This window comes from Hyperoodon ampullatus (assembly GCF_949752795.1).
Source record: "Hyperoodon ampullatus genome assembly, chromosome: 6".
In the NCBI taxonomy this organism is placed as follows: Eukaryota; Metazoa; Chordata; class Mammalia; order Artiodactyla; family Ziphiidae; genus Hyperoodon; species Hyperoodon ampullatus.
In genome coordinates, this window is record NC_136919.1 from 7,682,839 (window position 1) to 7,706,483 (window position 23,645).

Here is a 23,645-nt window from a genome sequence, read left to right on the forward strand (position 1 = left end):
CCACCTGCTCATCCACAGATCAGGAACGCCTCCCTCCCAGCCCTCAGGACACGCAAAGAGGCTCAACCATGAGTTAAAAAGTATAAAGTGCAATACCAGCCAGCTTTTATTGAGGGCCTACTGTGTGCTGGGTCCTCCTCCCACCTCCCTGCACTTCCCACTGGCCAGGGAAGAGGGTGGCAGGAGAGACCCATGTGTCAAGCTGGGTAGGGAACTGAGGTGGAGGTAGAAGGCGGCAGAGGGGCCCCAGCAGCTGGGTCCTCAGCTGGGGGCAGGGCTCCTGTGTCCGCCCAGCTTGAAACTGAAGGCTGGGGGCCCTCCCTTCTTCCCTCCACCCCAGGCCCTGAATCAGGCTGGCAAAGTAAGAGGGCCTGCGAGCCCTGCCCTTGTGCTACGTGACCTTTGGGGAAGGGGACCCATCTCTGAGTGGTTTCTCCCAATGGAAGACGGGTCCAGAGGGCAGAGTGGCCATGCCCAAGGTGGCAGCCAGGTCTCTCCTGGGTCTATGGTTCCTGGTGGTGGCTCTTACTCTGCTCCCTGGACAGCTATGGCCTATTCCCGGGTGCTTCTCTGGAGTCACCACCCTGACCTGGTGGGACAAGAGAGGTAAGAGGAGAGAAGTAGAAAGAACTAGAGGTGGACAGTGAGAGACAGAGACAGAAACAGACACAGAGATAGTGAGAGACACAAAGAGATAGAGATGGGCAGAGAGAAAGAGTGAGAGAGAGGGAGTTAGAGGTGGACAGAGAAACGCAGACACAGTCAAAGATACAAACAGAGACAGAGAGAGAGAAAGCCCGAGACAGAGAGAGGGAGAGAGAGAAGACAGCTGAGAAGGGGAAAGGGAGACCCAAACACAGAGTCAGTCGTTGAAGGGGAGAGAAAACCGAGGCCCACCTAGAGCTCATCCTGGGGGTGGGGATGGAGGCTGTGCCCACTGCTGCCGGCCAGGTCCAGGCGGGGGTCCCGCAGGGTCTTATAAGAGCCACTCCAGCTGATGAGGCGGCCGCTGTCATCGTCCCAGGGCGAGGACGTCTCTGTGTCGCTGAGCCACTCAGCGTCCCCCGCGTAGTGGGTGGGAGCAGCGAGCAGGGGCCGGGCTGAGAAGGCCCGCAGGTCCCGCGGCCAGAAGTGTGCCTTGTACTGCTCACTGGGAGGTGGGAGGCTGGCTCAGGGGGGCTGGGGTAGGTGCCTCCACCCAGACCCAAGCCAGCCCAGAGCCAGGCACCTCACCCCCAGAGCACCTGACCGCCCTCCCCATCTAATCCTGAGGCAGGATTTCTCTTATCCCCATTTTCCGGATGGAGAAACTGAGGCACAGAACAGGAAAATCGCTTGACTGAAAACCACAGGGCATCACAGAATTCACACATAGATTGGTCTGACTCCAGGGCTAAGCTGGGCTATTCCTTGGTGACCAGAAGGAAGTGACTCAGCCCTGCCAGCCTCAGTCTCTCCACCTGCCCAGTGAGGGGACTTACTACTTGCTGAGGTTGGCTCTCGGGCATAGCCGACCCTGCCCTGCCCCCATCTAAGGCTCACTTGGGGTGCTGGTCAAACATGATGGGCAGGAACTCATCCACGGGCAGCATCCGGCGCAGGGGCTGGGAGGCCAGCAGCTTGCGGGCGCCGGCCAGGCTCAGGACGTACGCCAGTGTCCAGTAGGAGTAGCCGGCCACCACCAGGTGTGGCAGCCCCTCCACGGCCGCCTCCTCCTCTGGGTTCACCTGCTTCCGGCCGAGGTAGCTGCAGGTGACACCAGGGGTCCCAGGAATCACTGTAGATGTCCCAGGACCCCTCAGGAGGAGGCAGACCCCTGGAGGCCCACCCCTCTCCCTGGCCCCTGGGGGCCCAGGCTGCCTACATCAGGTCCCAAGGAAGTTTCTCCGCCTCCACCTCCTTCATCAGCCGCTCCAGCCGCATCTTGAAGTTGCTCTCAAAGCGCACGTCGTCCTCAAACACCACAACCTGGGCCAGGCCCCGGGCAGCCACCTGTGGTACACGGTGGGGGAGGCTCTTTAGATTCGGGCTGTCCCCTCCTACCTGGCTGACTCTGACAGACGCTCCTGGCCTCAGTTACAGGCCAAATGCTCAGCCCTGGCCGCGTCGCTCAGCTGCTGAAGGCCGGGTGTGTGGGGGGGCCTCCCTTCCTCCCTCCAGCCCTGGCCGTGAATCAGGCCGGCAAAGTAAGGGAGCCTGTGAGCCCCGCCCTTGTGCTACGTGACCTTCGGGGAAGGGGACCCATCTCTGAGTGGTTTCTCCCGATGGCAGACGGGTCCAGAGGGCAGAGTCCTGCTCTCCAAGCAGATCACAATGGCAATCAGAACACTTGCTGCAGTCACTGAGCACTGGGGCCACAGTGTTCATCTCCAGGGACCCTCAGGAGGTACAATGTCCCCGTACTGCAGCAAGGGGTGGAGACACAGGGAGATGAACCCACTCGTCCAAGGACACACAGCCAGGAAGTGGCAGAACTGGGATCTGAACCGCATCTGCTGGACTCCAGGGCCTGGCTCCTCACTTCCGCCTCCCAAGCTTTCCTCGAGGAAGCTAGGCTGGGGGGTGGGGGGTGGAGGAAGGCCCTAGCCCCACACATCCCTGAGAAAAAATACTTTTTGTAACTTTTGGAAATGTGAAAAGAGGATGAGACCAGCTCAGTAAGTGGTGAAACGTACATCATCCTTCAATCTGTTCAGAGGTAGCAGAAAAGCAGAAATATAAGCTCACACGCCCATATTCTGGCTACAGTAGAAAATAAAAACAAGGAGTGAGTCTGTGCTCCACCTCCTGGAGGGGGCGCCCCTTGGAGGGCCAGGCCTGGGTCCTCTCCTGCCGTGTCCAGGCAGTGACCTCTCCCAGGCACTCACACCCCAGCCCTGGGCTGAGGCTGCTTGGCCAAGCCCTAGGCCTTTCTTCTTCCCACATAGAACACACCCAACTCCCTCAGCCCCGGGGCCTGTGCCCGCACTGTCTTCCTCTGCTGAGAAGGCTTCTCTCCCTGCCCCTCAATGGCGAGGGCCGCCCTGACCCCACAGGAGGCCAGGAGGCCCGGCCAGTCCGCACTCTCGAACAGCCTGTGTATCCCCACTCCGTGGCAAGCTTAGTTCTTTCTTGATTTCTGTGCCTTGCTCTGGTCCCTTTGCCCCAGGAGGGACCGGATGCATTCTTCTTGTTCACCTCTGTGTTCTCAGAGCAGAAGCTCTCCTAGCACACAGTAGGTGCTCAGTGGAGACTGCAGGGTGAATAAGGTATAGGGTTGGGCCCTGAGGAGGCTGAAAGCTGCTGGCCGGGTCTTTGTTAGTGTGCTCGGTCAACCCCCGGTCACACGAGTGCTGGCATGGATGGGGGTCCTCACCTCCTCCCAGATGGAGTAGTGGCTGAGGAAGCAGCCCACCTCGCCCTTGGTCAGTGTGCGGCCCGAGTAGGGGTCCTGGTAGCCGGGAAGCAGGTCCACGCCGAGGCTCCTCATGACACTGCTGTTGAGTGTCCTGAGGCAGATGGTATAAGGGGGTCAGGGGTGCCCACCAGGGACCTGTCCAGGGGGAACTGGCCTGTGCAGGTTGGGGACAGTCACACTGGAGTCTGGTTGGAAGGAGGCTTCAGTCTTGTTACTGCTTCATGTGGCCTGAAGCCATCAGTGACTGGACCTGGAAAGCCACTGCCACCTCGGGCGGGGGGGGATCCTAAGGGGAGGGGGCAGCAGTCTGAGGGGGACACCCCAGGATGAATGTGGGGAACATGGCAGATACTTCTTAGGCAGCGGCCCAAGCAAAGGATGGACATCCTGCAGTCCACAGGGCTGGGGCGTATGGAGCAAACAGCAGTGGGCACGTGGGGCCGTGTGACCCCTGGTTGCCGGGGGAACACGACTGGCCTGCTCCCACCCCGCCCCGCCCATCAGGGACCTAAGTTCAGGATGGAAAAGAATAACCCTGATAATCATAATGAAGACATTATTGACCTTTGGATACTTACTACATTTCAGGCCGTGGCTAAATCTTCACTGAACCCTTACAAACCCCTAAGAGGAAGGCAGTTACTCGCCATTTACACAGTAGGGCTGAGAGGTGGAGGTCACGCAGCTGGTGACCACGCCCAGAAGCTCCAGACCCTGGGCCTTAACCACTGTACTCTCCTCCCCCAGGTGGGCTGAGGGAGGGCACCCTGTCCTGTTCTGTCTGCCCTGGGACTCCCCGAGACAGAATTACTCAGGCCCTGTTTGAATACCTCCTAGAACGGCAAACTCATTCGGCTCATTGTCTGCTTTTCCCACCCCCATGGAGCCGTGATGGACCACTCGGTCCCCACCGGCTGCACAGGGTCCTGTCCCCACCCAGGAAGCCTCACCGGCCGTCCACGGCATCCACCAAACGCCCAGAGATCTCCATCTCCCAGAGCGAACTCAGCATGCGCTCTCGGCGGTCAGGCCGGCGGGCCAGGCTGATGACAAACACCTGGAAGAGGGGGGAGGCAGGGGAGTGGGTGCAGGGGGAGGGGAGAGCCCACCCACCTCCTGGCCCCAATCCTGCAGGCCGGGAGGACTTACCTCATCAAACCCCATCTTGCTGGGCCTCTTTGGGGGCCGGGACACATGAGCTGAGGCCCACATGGGGGGCCCATCCACTGCAGAGGAAAGCACCCCCCATATCATGAGTCCCTGCTGGCTCTAGTCAGCGGCAGCCCTGGAGTCCTAGCCCCCCTCGTTCCTGCCCCCTGGCAGAACACCCAGCAGGAGATCACAGAATCCACCTGCCTCCATTGTATGGATGGGCAGACTGAGGCCCAGCGGGAAAAGGGACTTGCCCAGAGTCAGGGAATGAGTTGGGGAGAGGCTTCCACCCCAGCGGTGGGGAGGGGGGACACACCGGCTCGCAGCCCTCACCCAGCGCTTCCAAGATCAGGTGGATGAAGTTGACTCTCTCATCCTCCAGCCCCTGGTGAGATTTCACAGGCACGTTCATGTACCCATAACGGTGCTCGTTGCACACGTGGGCTGAGACCCCTGCGGAGAGAGGCCCAGTGAGCACTGGAGTGCAGGGTAGGGCTCTCAGAACCCCGATGGGAGGTCCTAGGTCCAGTCCTGCCAGTGACCCACCACGTGAGTCCTGTCTGGGACCCGGTGTCCCCACCTGGGCTTGGAGGGAGAAACGGCTTGGCTCAAACAATATCTAAGGGATCTTCCTGCCAAAATGGTTTATTCATGCAATAGACGCGTCTAGAGCACCAGCTGGCTGCTGGTGGTGAGAAAGACGGACAGTCCCTGCCCTCGGGGGATCAAGGTGAGGAAGGAGCTGGCTACAGCCACCTGATGCCACCGGGCGTTGCTCCACCCCCTAAATCTTTCCCACCTCTGCCCATCCCCCCTCGCCAATCCAGCACCATCACCTCTTGCCCGGGTCCCTACACTTTACCCCACCCCCTCGCCTGCCCCCACCATGCCGTCCTCCACCTGGCAACCAGAGTGGCCTTTTTTATTCCTTCAATGTTTATCATCTTTATTATAATTATTTATTTAGCCTTTGTCTTCTATAGACTGTGAGTCCTCCAGGGCAGGCACATGGTATCTATTAAAAAGTTAGCCCCAGGCCCAGCATTGAGCACAGAGCCTGGCCCAGTGCAGGTGGTGGAAGCGTGAATGATGGAGACAAAACCCCTGTTCACGAAATTCCTACAAACCGCTGACCGATAAAGAGCAGCTGATACTCAAAGTAGAGGTGGGAATGAAAAAATAAGGAAATAGGGAATTCCCTGGTGGCCTAGTGGTTAGGATTCTGGGCCTGGGGTCAGTCCCTGGTTGAGGAACTGAGATCCCACAAGCCTCCCGGTGTGGCAAAAAAAAAAAAAAAAAAAAAGGAAATACTTCTGCTTCTTCTCATTTTTTTCTCCATGTATTTGTTTCACCTTCACTCTCTTTCTGCACTTGATTTTTTTTCTTCCTGCATCTCTGCACTGCAGATGTTGCCAGCACCTCATGCACACACACAAAAAAGATGACACTCTTTTCCCTGGACACTTCTCACACACTGCTTGCCCAAGTGCAACACTTCTTGATTAAATCATCACTTCTAATTCACCTTGACCATGAGCAGAGTTCTCCACCCACCAGACAGCCTTCATGTCCTTGCCACCCATGAGTGCACACCGTGAAATACATTCTCTGTAGCCTTCTCAAGATCTTTATTCCAACAGCAGTATCTCTGTCTCACTCTCAACTTTGACTCTTCCTCAGAACTGGGTTTATCCCATCCAAACCCAAACACTTTTTTTTCTTTTTGTTTTTTTTTTGGCTGCGCTGCACAGCTTGCTGGATCTTCGTTCCCTGACCAGGGATCAAACCTGAGTCCTCAGCAGAGAAAGCACAGAGTCCTAACCACTGGACCGCCAGGGAATTCCCCAAACCCAAACACTTTCTAGTAACCTTCATCTTAAAAATAACCACCGACAACAGAATGATATTTTCTAGTGTTCAAATCCAATCACGTGATCCTCTGATGGCTGCCCGACACCCACAGGCTAAAGACCAGATGCTTGCCCATCAGGTCCACACAAGCTGGCCCCTGCCTACCTTTCCTGCCTCAGCCTGCACCATGCCCCCTTTGCTTACTGTGCTCCAGCTGCCTGCCTTCTTGCATCCCCTGCCACCACAGGGCCTTTGCACCTGCTGGTCCCATTGCTTAAAATGCTCTGTCCTGCCCTGTCTACCTTGTTAATGTCTGCCCATACTTTAGATCTCAGCCCCAAAGTTTACATCCTCCAGGAAGCCTTCCCTGACAGGTTACCTCTAGTCTAAGCTCCCAAAACACCTATAATCAAAAAGCTCTTCTTCCTGTCATTGTGATTGGACATTGATTTGTGTGATCCTTTGATTGACTGGACTGGAGGATCCAGGAGGTCAGAGACTGCCTGATTTTATTCACCACTGTCTCCCCAGTGCCTGGCACCTGGTAGGTGTCCCATAAATATTTGCCTAATGAAGGAATACATGAAAGTGCCATGGTGGGGACGGCCAGAAGGACATCTAACCTACTGGGGCAGTGGGCCCAAGAAAGGCTACGACCTGAAGGACAAACAGGAATTAAAAAGATTAATTGCAGAGTGGGGAAGAGCACGCCAAGCAGAGGAAAGAGCACGTGCAAAGGCCTAGAGGCCTGGGAGAAAGGCTCAAGGAGAGCTGTCCTCACCAGCAGCCTGACAGGCGTAGGCGAAGATGATGATGTCGTCGAAGGGCCAGGTATAGTTGGGGTGAGGGGGGTAGAAGCCCAGCTGTTCTGTCCCCTCCGCCCGCAGGGATACCAGGAAGGTGGAGTGGACCATGGGGACACGGAAGCAGCCCCGGCGCTGGCGGTTCTTGGTAGGGAAGTAGTCGGCTGTGCGGCGGTAGTAGCCCTGGGGAAGGGGTGGCTCTGGGCTGTAAGAGGGCGCCCCTCCATCCCCAGCACACTGCTCCCCTGCCAGGGCCCACAGACCCTAAGGCCTTCAGTCTCTCCACATCCCTCCTCTCAGACCTCAAGCCTCCTGAGGCCCCCGAACCCGGCCTTACCTGGGGGGTGATCCCACACCAGAAGTTGGAGTAGTAGGTCTGAGAGTCCAGCATCGGGGCCACCACGGGCAGCCCCTGTTCGATCAGAAGCCGCAGTGTCTGGTTGTTGGTCAGAATGTTGTCCGTATCTGCAAACTGTGGGGAGGGGGATGTCACAGGCCCCAGCCTTGTCTGGGCTGCAGTCCCCCAAGGATTCACTGGGATCCCTCCAGATTTCCAGAAACCCAGAAAGTCTCCCAGGATCCAATGGGGTTCCCTCAGAGAGGTCTAACCTATAAACCAGTAGATCCGTTTCTGGACCAAGAATCTAGTCTGGGGCACTGGCTCGGGGATTGGGTCCAGAGATTATACCTGAGTTGCTGATCTAAGAACTTTATCTGAAGTTTTAGGAAGTAAATCCAAAGACCTACTTTGAGCTCTAGTCCAGGGAACTAGGCTCAGTTTATACTCCAGACTCTAGCCCAGGGATCGAGTCTCAGTATATACCCTGCGTTCTGACTCAGGGATCCAGGTTTAGCACCAAGTCTGAGCTCAAGCATAGGGATCCAAGCTCAATATCTGATCTGGGTTCTGACCCAGGTTGCTAGCTGAAGGAGCCAGCCTACAGGTGGTTAAGTCACACCAAGATTTCTGTCAAGGACAGGTACCACCACCTGTGGGAAGCCCAATTGTAGGCCAGGCTTTCTTACCAGGATATAGTCGGCCCCCCAGTCCCTGGCAAAGGTCAGGGCTTCCTGTTTCAGCTCCATCAGAAACTGGTGTCTTTCTTTGGTCCAGTGCTTAGGGCCCTTCTCGTCTGGGTAGGACCTGAGGGGGTAAAACGATGAGATGTTCCCATGGGGTAGGTGCACGTGGTGTCCCTCTCTGCAGGGCAGTGGACGGAGCCCTGGTCTGGAGGCTGTGGCTCGGGGCTGTCCCTTTCCTTCTCTGGGCTGCAGCTGTTGTCCATCTTCCCCAGAATGTTCCCCTGAGGTCACCACCTGGGCTCCCCCTCAGGTCTCCAGACCACAGAGGCATAGTCATCGCCCACAGCAGCCAGCCACTCCTGCAGCATCTCTGTGGTGTTGTCCATGTTGTGGTCTGTGGCACACCTGAGGACACAGGAGGGAGAAGAGTGAGGGGGCACAGCCACCGAAGGACCAAACCCTGAGGCAGCCTTGACCCGCGGAGCACCAACACTTGCAGGGCTGGCCTCTCCTGGGAGCGGAGGAGGCAGGTGTGCTCCAGAGGAAGGCAGGAAGCCAGGTCCCAATCAGAGGTCTGTGATCCACTGTGTGACCTCAAGCAGGTTCTGGCCCTCTCTGGGCTTCACTTTCTCCCTGTAACTTTAAGCTGTCCTGGCATGCTCAGGGGCTGAGAGGACAGAACTCGAATGCATTTTGAAGGATGAAAGTACCTCAGCTTTGAGGAACATACCTACCACATTCTCTGCTTACCTTCCTTCCCTGCTGTGTGACCACAGGTCAGCCCCCGCCCCTCTCTGAGTCAGGACTGGACAGAGGAGCTGCTGCTTCCCTCCACCAGATAGTTGTAATAATGACCAAACCACACTCTGAACGTCCCTGAGAAAGGCTGATGGGCCCGAGCTCTGTTGCCACCACGAGTAGCCTCTCTGAAGGGGCTCTCGTGACAGAAGGGATTGCAGGGGGCTTAGCCAAGAGCCCAGGTTTTACGTGATACTGCCCCTTTAAGTCAATTCCCCAGAAGTGAAGATTAACTACGTGTCAAGTCTTCTATGGGTGGGAACTAACTCCCAAACTGGTAATTGTGGGCAGCCTCCCCAGGCCACTGGCTCCAACCCCAGCCCAACTTTGGTGTGTTGGGGAGGGAGGGTAGTTTGGTCATTTCTCTCAGTTTATCCCCAACCTCAGCTTGGGACTCCTCCCTGCTCTGGCTTCCACAGACTGTGGCCTCTGATTCCAGTGCCCTGCGGGGACCCCTAGGGGGAGAGACTGCAGGAAGGGGGCTTTGCCCTTGGCCGCAGGACCCAGCCCCTCTCCTGAGAGAGGCTGGAACCAGCCCAGGGGAAGGGGGAACGGGTGTGACTCCCCCATAGGGCAGCATGGAGCCCAGGGCTGACAGCACCCTCACGGGCTCCCCAGGAACCCGGAGGCCTGCTGGTCTGTGCCACATCAGGCCCCAGGGGACGCCAGCTGCTCCTGTCTGCTCCGCTCCAAATCAGGCCAATCACAGGTCCCACGGGTTCAGTTTCAGCTCTGAGGCAAGAGGGACTGGGCCCAACTTACACCCAGAGGAGGTCCCAAGAGGAGGAATAGGGGGGCCAGAATTAGGGAATGGTGTCCCTGTGTCAACCTAAGGCCTCAGAGGTCAGTCTGCAGGGCCAGGAGGATAAGGGGTCCTGTCCGGGTACACGGGTTGCGGAGGGCCTATCTGCGAGGGAGGGGCCTGTCTGGGTGGTGTCTGGGCAGCGAGCAGATGGGTCCATCTGGAGCCCGGACTGTCGGTGGGGTTGGGGGATAGATGCCCGGTGGATGCCCATGCCCGGGTCTCTCTCACCAGAGGGCCAGCCTGGCCCGGGGGTAGTCCAGCCGCTCCAGCGCGCCCAGGTAGTGGGGCAGAGAGTGCTCGGCATTGCGGGCCAGGATGGCAAGGACCACGGCGGGCAGCGACGGCTCTGCGACGCCCGCAGCCTGAAGCCGCGGCCCCAGCAGGAGCAGCAGCTGGAGCAGCGGGGCGGCGGGGGCAGCGCGCATGGCGGGCGCTCTGGCGGCTGCGGCGGCCCCCGGGGCTCCCAGCCCAGCCGAGGGTAGTGGGCGGGGCGGGGCGGCCCGGCCGGGGCGGGGCCTGGGGCCGGGGCGGGGCCGAGGCGGGCCCGGAAGGGGTTGTGGGGGGCGCACCCCCCAAAGAGTGGACTCCCACTCCCAACCCCTATTCGTGGATTCTCAAGTGTCCTCTCCTAGACCAGGAGCATCGCAGGGCCCGGACACCCGCCACGGACGCGATCCAGGAGCAGCTCCCTCCCGGCTGGAGGGTCGTGGGGGATGGCATCCGAGCCGCCCGGGCATCTCAGAATGCTCGACTACGAATCCCTGGGCGTGCAATCGCCAGAATCCGGCTCCACTGATCGCCCCTGAATCCGGATTCCCTGGCCATCCATCTGACCCTCCGACCTGAGCCGCAGACCCCGCGGGGGGGGACCCACTGGGCCGCGGCCTTTCCGGGTTCCCCCGCTCCAGCCCCCTCCACCGCCCCCGGGCGCCCTCTGGCGGGCCCAGACGGAACTTCTCAGACCAGCCAGCCGACGCGTGGGCGGACAGACAGACCGGCTTGGGGGGCGGGGAGGGGGTCCCCCTGACCTGCAGACGTCATCCCGCCGCGGTCCGAGCCTGGCGTCCCCCGCGCGTCATCGTCCTCGCCTCCGTCGACAGCACGGCACTGCTCCGGCCCTTTAGGAGAGTAAGGCCTACTCTTAGATTGAGTGTAGAACATGGGGCACCACTCAGCCCCTCACGGTGACCCAGCCCCCTCCAAAGCAGGATGACTCCTGTGTCTGGTCAGAGTCGGGGTCCTAAGGCCCCTGCTGAGATGGAAGAGGGTCCCCAGACTCTCTTAGGGCAGGGGAGGGGAGGGGTCTGGAGGCACCAGTGGTGGGCTGTATCTCCTCTTTACCACCAACCTCAGGCAGGCCGCTTTCCCGGAGCCTCAGGGCCTCCTGGGTAGAATCGGGCTGCTAACAGCACCCACCTAGGAGGGTTTGCAAGGATTCCTTGAGAGCGTGAATGCACTTTAATTCTATGCATGGGGCCTGGCAGGCGGGAAGAGTTCCTGGGGCTGGAAGACAGAACTGGAGAAGCCAGCCTCTCCTTCCATTCAGCCCCTCACCCATGGGAAGCTACTCTCCTATGGCACCTTTGGGTCTCCCTTCAGGTTCTTCCCAGGGTCAGGGAGGGGGGCTAAGCCTGTGCACATCATCTCCACTGCAAGAAAAGGGGTGGGGGCCCAGCAAGAAACAGCCTGGTGATGGGGCAGCATGTGGAGGTATCAGACCCCAGAGTCCTGGTCTCCAGCCCAGCTCCGAAGCCTCCAACAGCTTCCAGGTGGGGCTGCGTCACAGTCAGTGCCCTGCAATGGAAGGCCTGAGGCCCCCTGAAGCATCCTAGGGAAATAATGAGTCCCTTCCCTTGCATGGTTGCCTCTGCTGGAAGGCACTCCCAGCCCCAGAAAAGGGATACCCCCCCCTTTTTTTTTTTTTGGTCATGCTGAGCAACATGCAGGATCTTAGTTCCCCGACCAGGGATTGAACCCGTGCCCCCTGAAGTGGAAGTGTGGAGGCTCAACCACTGGACCGCAAGGGGAGTCCTGGGGATACCAAAGCAATGTCCCCCACTCACCCATCCCAGGATCATCCCAGAGCCTCTGCCCATGCTATTAGTCATGGGGCTTCCAGATTCTTCTCTCACCTCAGTCGTCATCCTCCTCCCAATGCACTGACCCCTCCCATCTTCACCTCTCTCCCTCCCCAGTCCAGCCAGTGGTCCAGCCTATCACTGACTCCCTTGCCCCAGGGTTCTCCCATCACTCCTGCCTGAAAAAACCCTACAGCCATCTTGCTTTGGGGCACGTTAAGACTGCTGCACACTCCTGATCTCCACCCTCCACTGGACTTTCACTAAGCCCAACAATCCAGTTTCCCTGTGCTCCTGCCCCCACTCCTCTATGGCATTTCACATGCCCGGGTCTTCTGAAGCCCTCACTCCACTCCCTCTCCCCCAGTGAAAATCTTCCTGCCTTTTTTGGAAAAAGAGAAGCCATCACCTGAGAACTCTTATTTCCAGCCTCCAAACCTTCCACACCCTGCGACCAAGCTGGCCTCTGCTCTCACGGCCTATTACCATGGAAGAGGCACCCCTTCCTCATAACAGAACCATCCTTGGACTCCAAAAGCCATTCCCTTGCCCTTCCTGGATCACCAACATCCGTCTCTTCTGGATCCTTCCTTCAACATTCCAAAGGACTTAAATCTCCCCCAACTTAAAATGTGAATACAGGGACTTCCCTGGTGGTCCAGTGGTTAAGACTCCATGCTCCTAATGCAGGGGACCCTGGTTTGATCCCTGGTCAGGGAACTAAGTCCTACATGCCACAACTAAGATCCCTCATGCTGCAACTAAAGATCCCGCATGCTGCAACGAAGATCCCACATGCCGCAGCTAAGACCTGGTGCAACCAAATAAATAAATAAATATATATTTTAAATATATGAATACAGTCAGCTGCCTGCCTGTGCTTTGCTCCCAGTCTTGCTTCCTCACCTTCATTCACTGATTGACACACACCAAGGCTGCTCCAGCCAAACTGCTCCCGTCAAGACCGGCATCCTCCTGGCCCCTCATCCAAGAGGGCTCCCTCCAGCAGCTGACCTCATGGACCACTCCCTCTTTCTGCAAAACTGACATGTGTCTCTGCTTCTCACCTGGACCCACATTCCATCTGTCTAAAACAGAACCCCAGTCTTTCCCCCAAACCCGCTCCCACTCCGGTGGCCTCCCTCAAGCTGGGGACCTGATGACAAGTGCCTCTCTCTCAGCCCACTCTATCTCCTCATCCTGGCTAGACCACCTCAATGTCTCCTGCACGTGGCCACTTGCGTGGCTCAGGGCATCAGCACCACTCACCTGGGCTACAGCACCTCCCCGCCCCCGAGGCTTTCTCCCTGGAAACTGTTCTTCACTCAGTGGTGCTTTCTCAACTGCATGGTGTTACACCCTTTGGGGGCTGCCATTGCCCTCAGCATAGAGCTCAAACCCCTCAAGGGACAAGGAGGCCCTTCGTGGCCTGCCTGGTGCTTCTCCAACTCCTCTGACCTCCCCTCCCCTATCTCCTGCTCCAGCTAAATTGGACTTGTACAGTTTCCAGAACACTTCATGCTTGAAGACCTTCCCACATCCTTTTTTTGTTTTTTTTTAATTCCTCTGCTTGAACTGGGCCACCTTCTACAGGCCCTCTGGAAAGCCTTCCCTGATGTCACGTCAGGGGGACCTACTCCTACAGGGAATCCTATATAATCCCATTCCTTCAGCAAATATTTATTGAGCACATGCTATGTGCAGGAAGAATTCTAGGTACTGGGGATACAGAGGTACAGACAGTCTCTGTTCCTAAGGTGCTCACATTCTGATGAGGGAAGACAGGAAACAAGCAAACTGATAGATTAATAGATAACTTCGAAAAAAAATAGATAACTTCGAAGAACAGTAAATGCTATGAACAAAATAAAACAGGGTAATGAGAACAGAGAGTAGCTGAGGGTGGGAGGCAACATTGAATAGAGGGGCCAGTGAAGACATTTCAGAGCATAAGGGGAGCCAGCCAAGAGCAGATCTGGGGAAGAGTGTTCCAGATGGAGGGAACAGGTGGGAACAAGCAAGGAGGCCAGGGTAGCTGGAGCAAAGTGAGCAAGGGGAGTGTGGTAAGAGGTGAGGACCACTTAGGGCCTTAAAACTATAGCAGGATTTTGGATTCTTTTAAAAGTGCAACAGGAAGACACTGGAGGGGGTAAGCAGAGGAGTGACAGGATTTCCCTTAAAAAGTTCACTCTGGCTGCAGCTCAGAGGGTGGACCACGGGGGCAAGGATGAAAGCCCAGGAGAGCCTGGTGCTGGGAGAGATGCCGGTGGGCAGGGCTGAGATGTAATGGAGGCAGAGCCCATAGCCTTATGGGATTAGATGTGAGAGATGGAGCGAGGAGTCAGGATGACTCACAGGGTTTGAAGTGGGCTGGGTGGTGGGATAGGCTCTGAATGGGGAAGACCTGAGAAGCAGCAGGTAGAATGTGAATCAGGTTCTGCGTTGGACCTTATTTTGAGCTGCCTTTTAGACTCGCAAGTGGGAAGATCACATGCCACGTCTGCCCAGCTGTGAGTTCTGAGGCAGGGACCCGTCAGCCACCTTCACCATTTCATACCAGCCCTAGAGCAGGGCCAGCTGGGCACTGGGTGGGCTCTCAATAGAAACATGATGAGGTCATAAGAACCTACTGTATGGAACAGGGAACTCCACTCAATGCTCTGTAATGACCTATATGGGAACAGAATCTAAAAAAGAGTGGATATATGTATATGTATAGCTGAATCACTTTGTTGCACAGCAGAAACTAACAACATTGTAAATCAACAATACTCCAATAAAAATTAATTAAAAAAAAGAAATATGAGGTCACTGACTAGGGTGGGCTGACCAAGCACCTGTGCTCCTACTTACACTCATTTTTTTGCCCTCACGTATAATAATAGGACATACTCTGCAAAGGTAATATTGCGCCAAACCCGCCGAAATTCTAAAGCAGTGGTTCTCAAAACATGGTCCCTGGACCAGCGAGCAGCAACACCTGGAAACTGTTAGAAATGCAGATTCCTAAGCCCCTCCCCATATCTACTGAATCAGAAACTCTGGGAGTGGAAGTTGAACCAACAAGCCTTTCAGGTGATTTTGGTGCCAGCTCAAGTTTGAAGCTGCTATTCTATGGGCCTAAGGCCTCATTCTCGGGGTAACGTAGGACCCCGAAAATGATTGTTTTGGGTCCATCTGGCTGAATAGGACCCAGACCACCCTGGACCAACACATAGTTGGGCTCTGGATTTCCCTCCCCGCAGCATCTTCACTCCCGTCCCTCAGCCGTTGTAGTTCTGGCCAAAGCCAGGTGGTGGCGCCAGTGCCTCAGGCTCCACCCTGGCTTCCGGAAACAGAGACCCTGGAAGAATTGTCCCCCTCCCCGGCACCTTCTTCTCCCCTCTGGGAGCCTCAGCTCCAAGGCCTGCCTATAGGCAAGCACCCTGAAGAGTGACCTTCATCAGGGAGAGGGGCGCTGAGGTTGGCACACCCAAGGTGAAGGCCAACCCCGTCTTCCTGGAGGTTAGGAAGGTGGGCTAGAGGAGCCCCCTAGGTCAGAGAGAACTTAGGGGTGTCTGGCCTGTGGGGCTTGGGGGTCAGGAGCCCTGGCAGGTGGCTACGGTCCAGTGGACCCTGGTCACACCCCCATTAACCCTCCGCCTTCCCTGCCCAACCTAACGTGAGGTCTCAGGTGCTGCTTCCCTGCCAATGGGTGGGGGCAGCCTAAAAGTACCCCAGGGCCCACACAGAGCCCCAGGGTTGTGGGTCCTCACGGCCTGGCAGCCAAGCAGGATGGGAACGGGGGCCCACGGCAGAGGGGATGCATGGATGGAGCTCTTACCAGCTGCGAGCTTCACGTCTCCTGGGTTGGGGGCTCTCTGGGCCCCTGTCCTGCTTTGTGGCCAAGGGAGCCCAGGATCCTGGCCAGAGCAGGAGCCCACACCCTGCTTCTGGTCCTGGTGCAGCTCGGCAGATGGGGGTCCAGGAGCCCCAGTAGGCTCCCTCCTACCTCAAGTTCCAAGCCCGGTTCCAAGCGGACCCAGGGCTGAGCGCCAAAGTCTTGCCCCCCCTCTGCTCCCCCCCTCATCTTTCCTATTTGAGGGGAGACTGAGACCCCCAAATTCCAGCTGGACTCACCACTCCGCTTAGACCTAGCAGATCTTGGTCTCTGCTCGAGGAATCTGCCCGTGCCCCCTCATCTCCCAGGGTCCCACCCGAAGCCCACCCCACCCCAGAGGACCACCCTCTCGCTCTTGGCCATGCTCTCCTCTCCCAGGAGCCCAGATGTGGAGCTGTCCTCCTCTGAGGCTCTGCCTCTGTCCTTAGGAGGCTGGGTCCAGGCCAGCTGTTTTCCTCGTGCAGCCAGCTGTTTTGCCCATCAGGAAGCAGCCCTGGCTCCTCTGCTAAAATCGTGGCAGTCCCGCTGGGCCAGGGCCCGGGAGCTGTTAACTCCTCTGGGGCCAGGCAGCCCCTTCCCCTCCCAGCCTGACCCCTTCTGCCTTCCTCTGACCTGCAGGAGTAGCGTGTCGCAACACTTCTAGAAACCCCCAAGCAGACCAAGCATTGCTATCCCCACCCCCATTCAGCAACTGCTAACCCGCAGCCCCTCCCTCCCCTCAACAGAGCCTTGTCCTCAGGTGACCCCAGGTGAGAGGAAGGTTCAAAAGGATAGATGTTACCCCATTCAGAATAATAACAGTAATAGCTATCATTAACTGTCTGCTGTGTGCCAGGCATTGTGCTAAGTGCTTGAAATGTATTACCTAACTTAGTTTTCACAACAACCCTGTGAAGTAGGGAATATCTTCATCTTATAGATGAGAAAACGGAGGCATGGCGAAGCTAAATCACTTGCCCAAGCCCACACGGAACTGGGGTTTGAAACCAAAACCGGGTTGCCTGCCTCTCTCTGGCCAACCCTGGTGGTCCTGGAATCCCTGTTGGTGTTGCTATTTAAGTTTCCCTGAGCTTCTCACCCCAGGCTTTCTCTCTCTGATCTGGGCCTCAGTAGCGCCACCTGTGAATTGGGAAGCTGACGGGTGGAATTACCACCACCACCCGCTCTGTGGGCTGAGTCCGGAGCAGTGCCAGGCTCTGCGCTCAGCACCTTCCAAGTATTTATTAGTGGATCATTCCTCTCGGTGGCTGCGGTCAGCCTGGGCTAAGATCCCAGCTCTGCTGCTTCCTGGCAGCCTAGTTTTGGGCAAGGGACTTTACCTCTCGGAATCTCAATATCCAAAGCTAGAAAATGGATAGAAGAACAATACCTACTGCGTCCTTGATTTTGTTGTGAAAAGGATGAGATAATGCAGGTAAAGGGGTTAGCCGGTACCTGACACAGAGAGAGTCGGTGGGAAATGTTGCCCCTTTACTATCACGACTATAAACGACAATCCGGAAGGATCTGAGTGGCCTGCCCACCATTGTGCGCCCCCATGCTCAGCACGGAGCGGGCACATAGGAGGGCTCTGTCATTTCTTGTGAATGAATGCACCCTGGTCCAGTGATACCCACGCGAGAGCAAAGGCTGCGGGAAGGGGCACAGCTTATCCAGATCACACAGTTAGCGGGGTACAGCAGTGGGAATCCCAAAGCGCCCTGCTCTTAACTCTTCCTGAGCCCGGAACCTGGTCTGCCGGGAAGGGGAGGGGAGACAAGGGAACAGGGACAATCCCAGGGCTGAGACGGCCCAGAAGGTGACTGGGCTGTGGCTGGGTGGGATCTCAGGGTCTGGGAATGACCCCTTAGGATGCAGTGACCCGTGCTCTCCCCCTTTGTCCCCTCCCCCCTGCCCACCATGGGTCAGCTCCCTGGTCCCAGCCTAGACATCTGGAACTGGGGCAGACAAAGGGCTGCGAGGAGGGACAATAACCTTCTGTCCATTTTCAGATGCCGGGCCGGGCCTGGCCAGGGCTGGGGGCCGGAGCCCCGGCAAGGCGGTGCCAGGCCCCCCGTGGGCAGCGGACAATGTTGGCAGTGATGGAGAGGAGGCATTTCAAAGCGTTTTGTTCCCGCTGACCCCCTCCCCCCAACATCTCGCCCCAGCTCGGGGTGAGGCCCCAGCCCCACCCCCAGCCACCCAGGCCCCTGCTCCGGTCGGCTTGGGGACCGGCCACATTCTTGACCTCAGGGGAAAAGTTTAGACTCTTTGCGCCCTGGGCAACAATAACAGTGTCACAGAACTGATTTAGGAGCAGCACTTACCATCACAAAGCGACAGACAAAGAGCCAGGGCTGAGAACGCGCCGGGCCTCTGCGTCTACTCTTCCAACCGCTGCTCACTTCTCTCCTGGGCACTGCCTGGGCAGGACTGGGGGCCAGGGCCCGACCCTGGGCACGGAAAGCCAGGGCAGGACTCAAGGTGGGAAGGAGTGAGGGAGAAGAGACAGGGGATCCAACTGGGAACGAGGGGACCTGAGAGCTTTCCTGCTGAGAAAGCCCTTCCCCACTCTGGGCCTCAGTTTCTCTCTCTGTAACGAGGAGGCTGAACGGTAAGGCTGAAAGCAAGAGGCTCCGATCCTGCGGGCAGAAGGGTCTCAGTGACGATGATGATGATGATGATGATAAGGATTTACCACTTCATTCTGGGCACTTCACAGGTGCCAGGCACTGTGATCACTGACCCCTTTCTGCCTTAAGCCATCTCCCCCCTACCTTTTTCTTTTTCTGTTTTTCTTTCTTTTTTTTTTTTTTTAACGGTGGCGAACACTCAGGCAGCATCCTCTGCCTCTTACTCTCCCAAGAGAAGAACGATTATCAATGGCAAATGGCAGCTGCAGAAGCAACACCAAGAGCAGGTTTCACACTCAGGAGAGAATGCTGTGCCTCCTCCTCACGGTTTCCGGTGCCCTACACGTTCAGAGAAACTTTTCTAGTAACAAACTACAGACATGATTCCTGAAAGTAGAGTTTTTCATCCGCTTTTATCATTTAATCCTCACCAACCTCACAAAGCGGGTGTACCATTAACCCTAGTTTACAGTTGATAACTGAGGCTCAGAGAAGTTGAGTCACTTGTCCAGGGACACACAGCTTGGAGGGTATGGAGCCGAGACACGAGGCAAGGCTGGTTCTCTTCTGATTATAGATTATACTGCAGTGGGAAGGAGAGAGGGACAACGAGGCAGCTGGACCCTGCTGAGTCCTGGGTGGGAAGGCCTGTCCTCCCAGCCAGAAGGCTATGAATAAATAAATGTCTGATTACCCCCAGGGGGAACTCCACCCTTGGAGCAGGTGCCTTTAAAAACTAGAATGATTCTTGTCTGTGAGCAGAGGTTGGCCTGGGCAGACACCCAGATGCGGGGACTGGACACAATGACCTCTAGTGGAGACCTCCTGGGAATTAGAGGCAGGATAGGAAAACATTTAAGGGCTCAGGGCACTGGAGCCAGGCTGTGAGTTCTAATCCCAGCTCTGACTTTTCCTGGCAGTGGGTCCACGGACAGTTACTTCTACTTTCTGTGCCTCAGTTTTCCAATCTGTAAAACTGAACCCACCTTTTAGGAGTGTGGAGACCATTCAGCGAAGTACATGCAAGGCCTTAGAACAGCATCTGACTCAGTGAGGGCTGCCTGTTTCTATTCAGGATGGTGCCATGGCCAGGGCACCTCAAGGTGGGCACTTTGGGGACCCTGTAGCAGGCAGTCAGATGTTGGCCTTGCTTTCCAAGGAGTGGTTGGGCTTTGATTACAGCATAAGGGACTACAGTTAGACCCTGAGACCTAAGGGGGCCACATTCTCTGGGATCTGTAAGGTCAAGGCCAAACCATGCCTTCTCATCAGAAGAGATTGCGGCTTCTCTGATGCCTGGGCAGGGGTTGCTTGGCCCTGGGCATGGTGCCTGGAGAGAGGATGGAAAGGGAAGGATGCCCTGGGAGGTGCTATCCAGAGTCTGCCCTCCCCCAACTGCCCCTGAAATCCAGAGGGACCAAACTGTATGTGAAGGGCGAAGGCAAGGTGGCCGAGCACAGCGCCCAGAGCACAAACAGTACTGCCCTTGGCGTCAAAAGGGGGCCTGGTGGGTTTGAGCTCCAGTTCCACCAACTCGCTGTGCCACCCAGGATGAGTTGCTACTCCTCTCTGAGCTCATTCCAAAAGTCTTTTAGGATCCAAAGTGTTCAAAGGAGACCATCACAGGAGCCTCTGTGATTCCATAGGTCTTAAGCAAAAAGTCGGCTTGGAATCCAGAAGTCCCGCTCCCCAGACTCCAGCCCCTTCTGTCTCCCTTCATCCCCAGATCACCTCCAGCTCTTCTAATCATCCTTTTGGTTCCTCTCACCAAACTACAAGTGCCACACGCACCAAAGACAGAGGACGAGACAGTCCAACAGAAAATGTCACAGATTTCTGGGGACGCATAGGGAGCCCCAACAAAGCCTCCCGCTCCCTCACTGCCCGGCTGTGGGGCCAGAGGAGCACTCACCTGGGCAGAGCATCTTGGGGTCCCCTCGGCCTGGGAGGTGGATGGCACTTCTGGGGCCGTCTCTGGCACAAGGTGACTTCCCTACCCAGTTCCTGCTGCTGAGAAGGGCTGGTCAGGCAGGCCCTCAGGTGCTAGCCCGCCCTTCCTGGGCACAGATTTTCCTGGCATCTGCTGGGCAGAAAGGGCACTGGCTGGGGGTTGGGCAGGGGGGCAGGGAAAGATTGGGGTAAAGGTGTCTCCTGGAGGGCTTGTCCCCAGTCCCTAAACCCACTCCTTTTCTGGACACTGTGGGCTGAGGGTCCAGGAAGCCATGGGCCCTCGGGAACCAGGAGAGGGTTGACGGGGCGAGGTTGAGACGAGCCCAGTCCCCTGCCCCATCCTGCCCCCCGCCCCAGCAGGCCAGCACAGCCCAGGCTGAGGTGTTTGCTTTTCCTGTCTCCACACTGACTCCATTCAGAGAGGCCTTTCTCCACCCCGGGCCAGCGGCCAGGGAGCCGGGGCACCAGGGAGAGAGATCACCACCCCACCCTCCCGCCTTTGCAACTCCTTCTGCCATCTTCGCTTCAGGAACGTCAGCCTCAAGAGCTTCCTGGTTTGGGGGGGACTGCAGAAGTAGGGGGACTGCGGCAGGGGGGCCCACCCTGGAGAAGAGGAAAAGAGGGAAACCAAATGGAAGCGAGGGTGGGGGTGGGGGAAGAGGGATGTGAAGTGAGGTCAGGAAAGAAGAGGAAGAGGGACAGGGCTGTAGGAGGGCCGGTGGGGAGAGCAGGGCTCCTAATGCAGGAGGCCCAGGCAGAGGTGGGCGGGACGGGGGGCACAGAGCCCGAGCCACGGGGCAGGGGGCTGGCACGGGAGGCAGGGAGCACCTTTACAGGCTGCCCCAGGGCCGCCCGCCTGGGCTCTGTGCCCTCGAGGCTGGGAGCTCCTGACTGCCCCCTGAAGAGCAGCCTCCTCCTCGTCTCTGGGACCGGGGCCCAGGCGGGGCTGTGACCTGGTCTGGGGCCCCGGGAAGGAGGAGGGTGAAAAGTTTCCCCAAGTCAGAAGGCCACGGGGGAGGCATCTCAGGGGGTCCTGCTCTTTGCTCTCTCTGACTGTCATGTTGGTACATAAAGGGGGTAGAAAGGTCAGATGTGGTCTTTCAGGCCCGTGGGAAAAACTCTGCCCATTTCCCTAATCCATATTTATTGGTGTGAGACAGTGGGGTGAGAGGAAGCCCCCTGCCCCCACCCGTCGCCCCGGCCAGGCCAGGTTAGCACTAAGAACAGGCTCCATGTCACCCAAATCCTACTCTTTGTCTCCAGATTGGCTCCAGAGTCCTCCCCCTTTCCTCCTCCCCTTTGCTCCCCCCACCCCCCTTTGGGGTTGCCAAGCAACTGTGGAAGGGTAGCTGAGATATTTTCTTTATTACAAGCAAAGGCAAGACAGCATCATGGCCCCAGGAGGGGAGCAGGGTAGGGGCTGGGGGAGAGGGCGTCGTGTGTTCTGGGGGAATCTCGCTACCTCAGTCTGCTCATGGGCATGGGCAGCGGGGAGACAGGGCCTCAGAGCCCAAGAGAAGGGGGAAGATGGGGAAGACGGAAGAGAGTGGTGGTGGTGGGCTGGGTGGGCGCACAAATGTTGACCCAGTCTACATCACGCTAGAAGAAGCAGCGGTGCCCAGAGACCCAGGCCAGAGCCCCTCACCTGTCACCCACCAGCTGTGCATCCTAGGCCAAGTCACTTCCCTTTTCTGGGCCTAAGTCTCCCCTTCGATGACAGGAGGATAATAACACGTATTATCTCAGTTAGTGCTTACATTAACCCCATGAGACGTTTATTTTCCCCATTTTACGGGTTTAGGAACCTGAGGCTCAGAGATGCGACGTGATGTGCCTCGCAGGTAAGCGGCAGAGGTGAGATTCTTGAGCCCCAACCATTTTCTTAATACCAGCTTTACTGAGATGTAATCCACATACCATACAATTTGCCCATTTAAAATGTACAATCTAATGGTTTTTAGTGTATTCAGAGTTGCGCAACCATCGCCACAATCAACTTTCGAACCTTTACATCACCCCCAAAAGAAACCCCATACCCATTAGTTTTCACTCCCTGTTCCCCCTAAACGTCTCCTCCCTTCATCCCTAAGCTACCATTTTTTGCTTTCTGTTTCTATAGATTTACCTATTCTGAATATTTCCGTAACTGGAATCAGACAATATGTCTGAGTCCCAGCTCTTAACTTCCAATGGCTCCAACATCACCGGGTGCTGGGAAAATAGACGTGTCAGATGGTGGCTTGGGTACGAACGTGGCCTTTGCTGATAGGCAGACTTGGATCTAAAACCTGGGCTCTCCTGGAGCCCGCGCGTTGCAACTACTGAGCCCACGTGCTGCAACTACTGAAGCCCGCATGCCCAGAGCCCGTGCTCTGCAACAAGAGAAGCCACCGCAATGAGAAGCCCACACAACCGCAACGAAGAATAGCCCCTGCTCGTCGCAACTAGAGAAAGCCCGCGTGCAGCAACGAAGACCCAACACAGCCAAAAATTTTTAAAAAATATAAATAAAACCTGGGCTCTGCACCTGGGGGCAGTCACTTCCTCTCTCTGGGCCTCGGGTTCCTGGTCTGTACAATGGGAACAGTAACAGCGTTCCTCACAAAGCTGTCATAATCCATGAGAAGTGCTTAGCCCAGTGCCCAGGACTTAATATATGGTCGTTTTGAACTGGATTACAATGACCCATGCATCCGCCCATCTATTTATCCCTTTACCCAGGCATTTAATAAAAGTTAGCACCTTCTAAGGGTCTGACATTCTTCTAGGTGCTGGGGATATAGCAATGAATAGGACATGATCCCTGTCCACGTAGGGCTTACACTCTGGTGGAGAGACAAATTCGACAGTGGGTAAATATCAGGCTTTCAGAGAGGGATATGTGTAATAAAGACAATGGCACAGCATGATGGGATGAAGCATCCCAGGTTGGGGAGGAAGGCTTCCCTGCCCTTCCTTCACTCATCTCATGGAGAGGAACATCTTTTGTAAACGGAAACGTACTATGCAGGGTGTAGGGGTTCTTAGGATCCCCTCTGAGTGGGGCCAGTGGCCTGGCTTTGTCATCTTCTGAGATTGGGGGTGTATCACGTTGTCAGTTCATTTCCAAGGCAGGGTGCTCAGCTCGTCACTGTGTAAGAGCACTGGCAGCTCTTAGAGAACTCTGCGTGGATGGGGCAGTGGGAGCCACGAGCAGGCAAGGGCCTGGCCTGGGGAGACACACTGAGTATGTCATAGCAGGGCTCTTTCCTCTCTCCCGGGCCACGGTGAAACCGGATGAACGGGAGCGTCTGGGG

The 23,645-nt window shown here is 56.7% G+C and overlaps 1 protein-coding gene across 1 annotated transcript; it reads right to left on the reverse strand.

Annotated features, from left to right (window-relative positions):
- Nucleotides 1–553: 553 nt before the first annotated feature.
- CERCAM (cerebral endothelial cell adhesion molecule) lies at nucleotides 554–10,254 on the reverse strand (the record flags this gene model as incomplete). The annotated part of the gene is made up of 13 exons (XM_079706096.1): nucleotides 554–589; nucleotides 898–1,150; nucleotides 1,543–1,746; nucleotides 1,865–1,992; nucleotides 3,356–3,488; nucleotides 4,348–4,454; nucleotides 4,547–4,623; nucleotides 4,883–5,002; nucleotides 7,182–7,386; nucleotides 7,541–7,675; nucleotides 8,230–8,347; nucleotides 8,521–8,631; nucleotides 10,058–10,254. 12 exons carry the CDS (start codon nucleotides 10,252–10,254, stop codon nucleotides 898–900), a joined length of 1,788 nt encoding a protein of 595 aa, XP_079562222.1. The 3' UTR covers nucleotides 554–589.
- Between the last annotated feature and the right edge of the window lie 13,391 nt (nucleotides 10,255–23,645).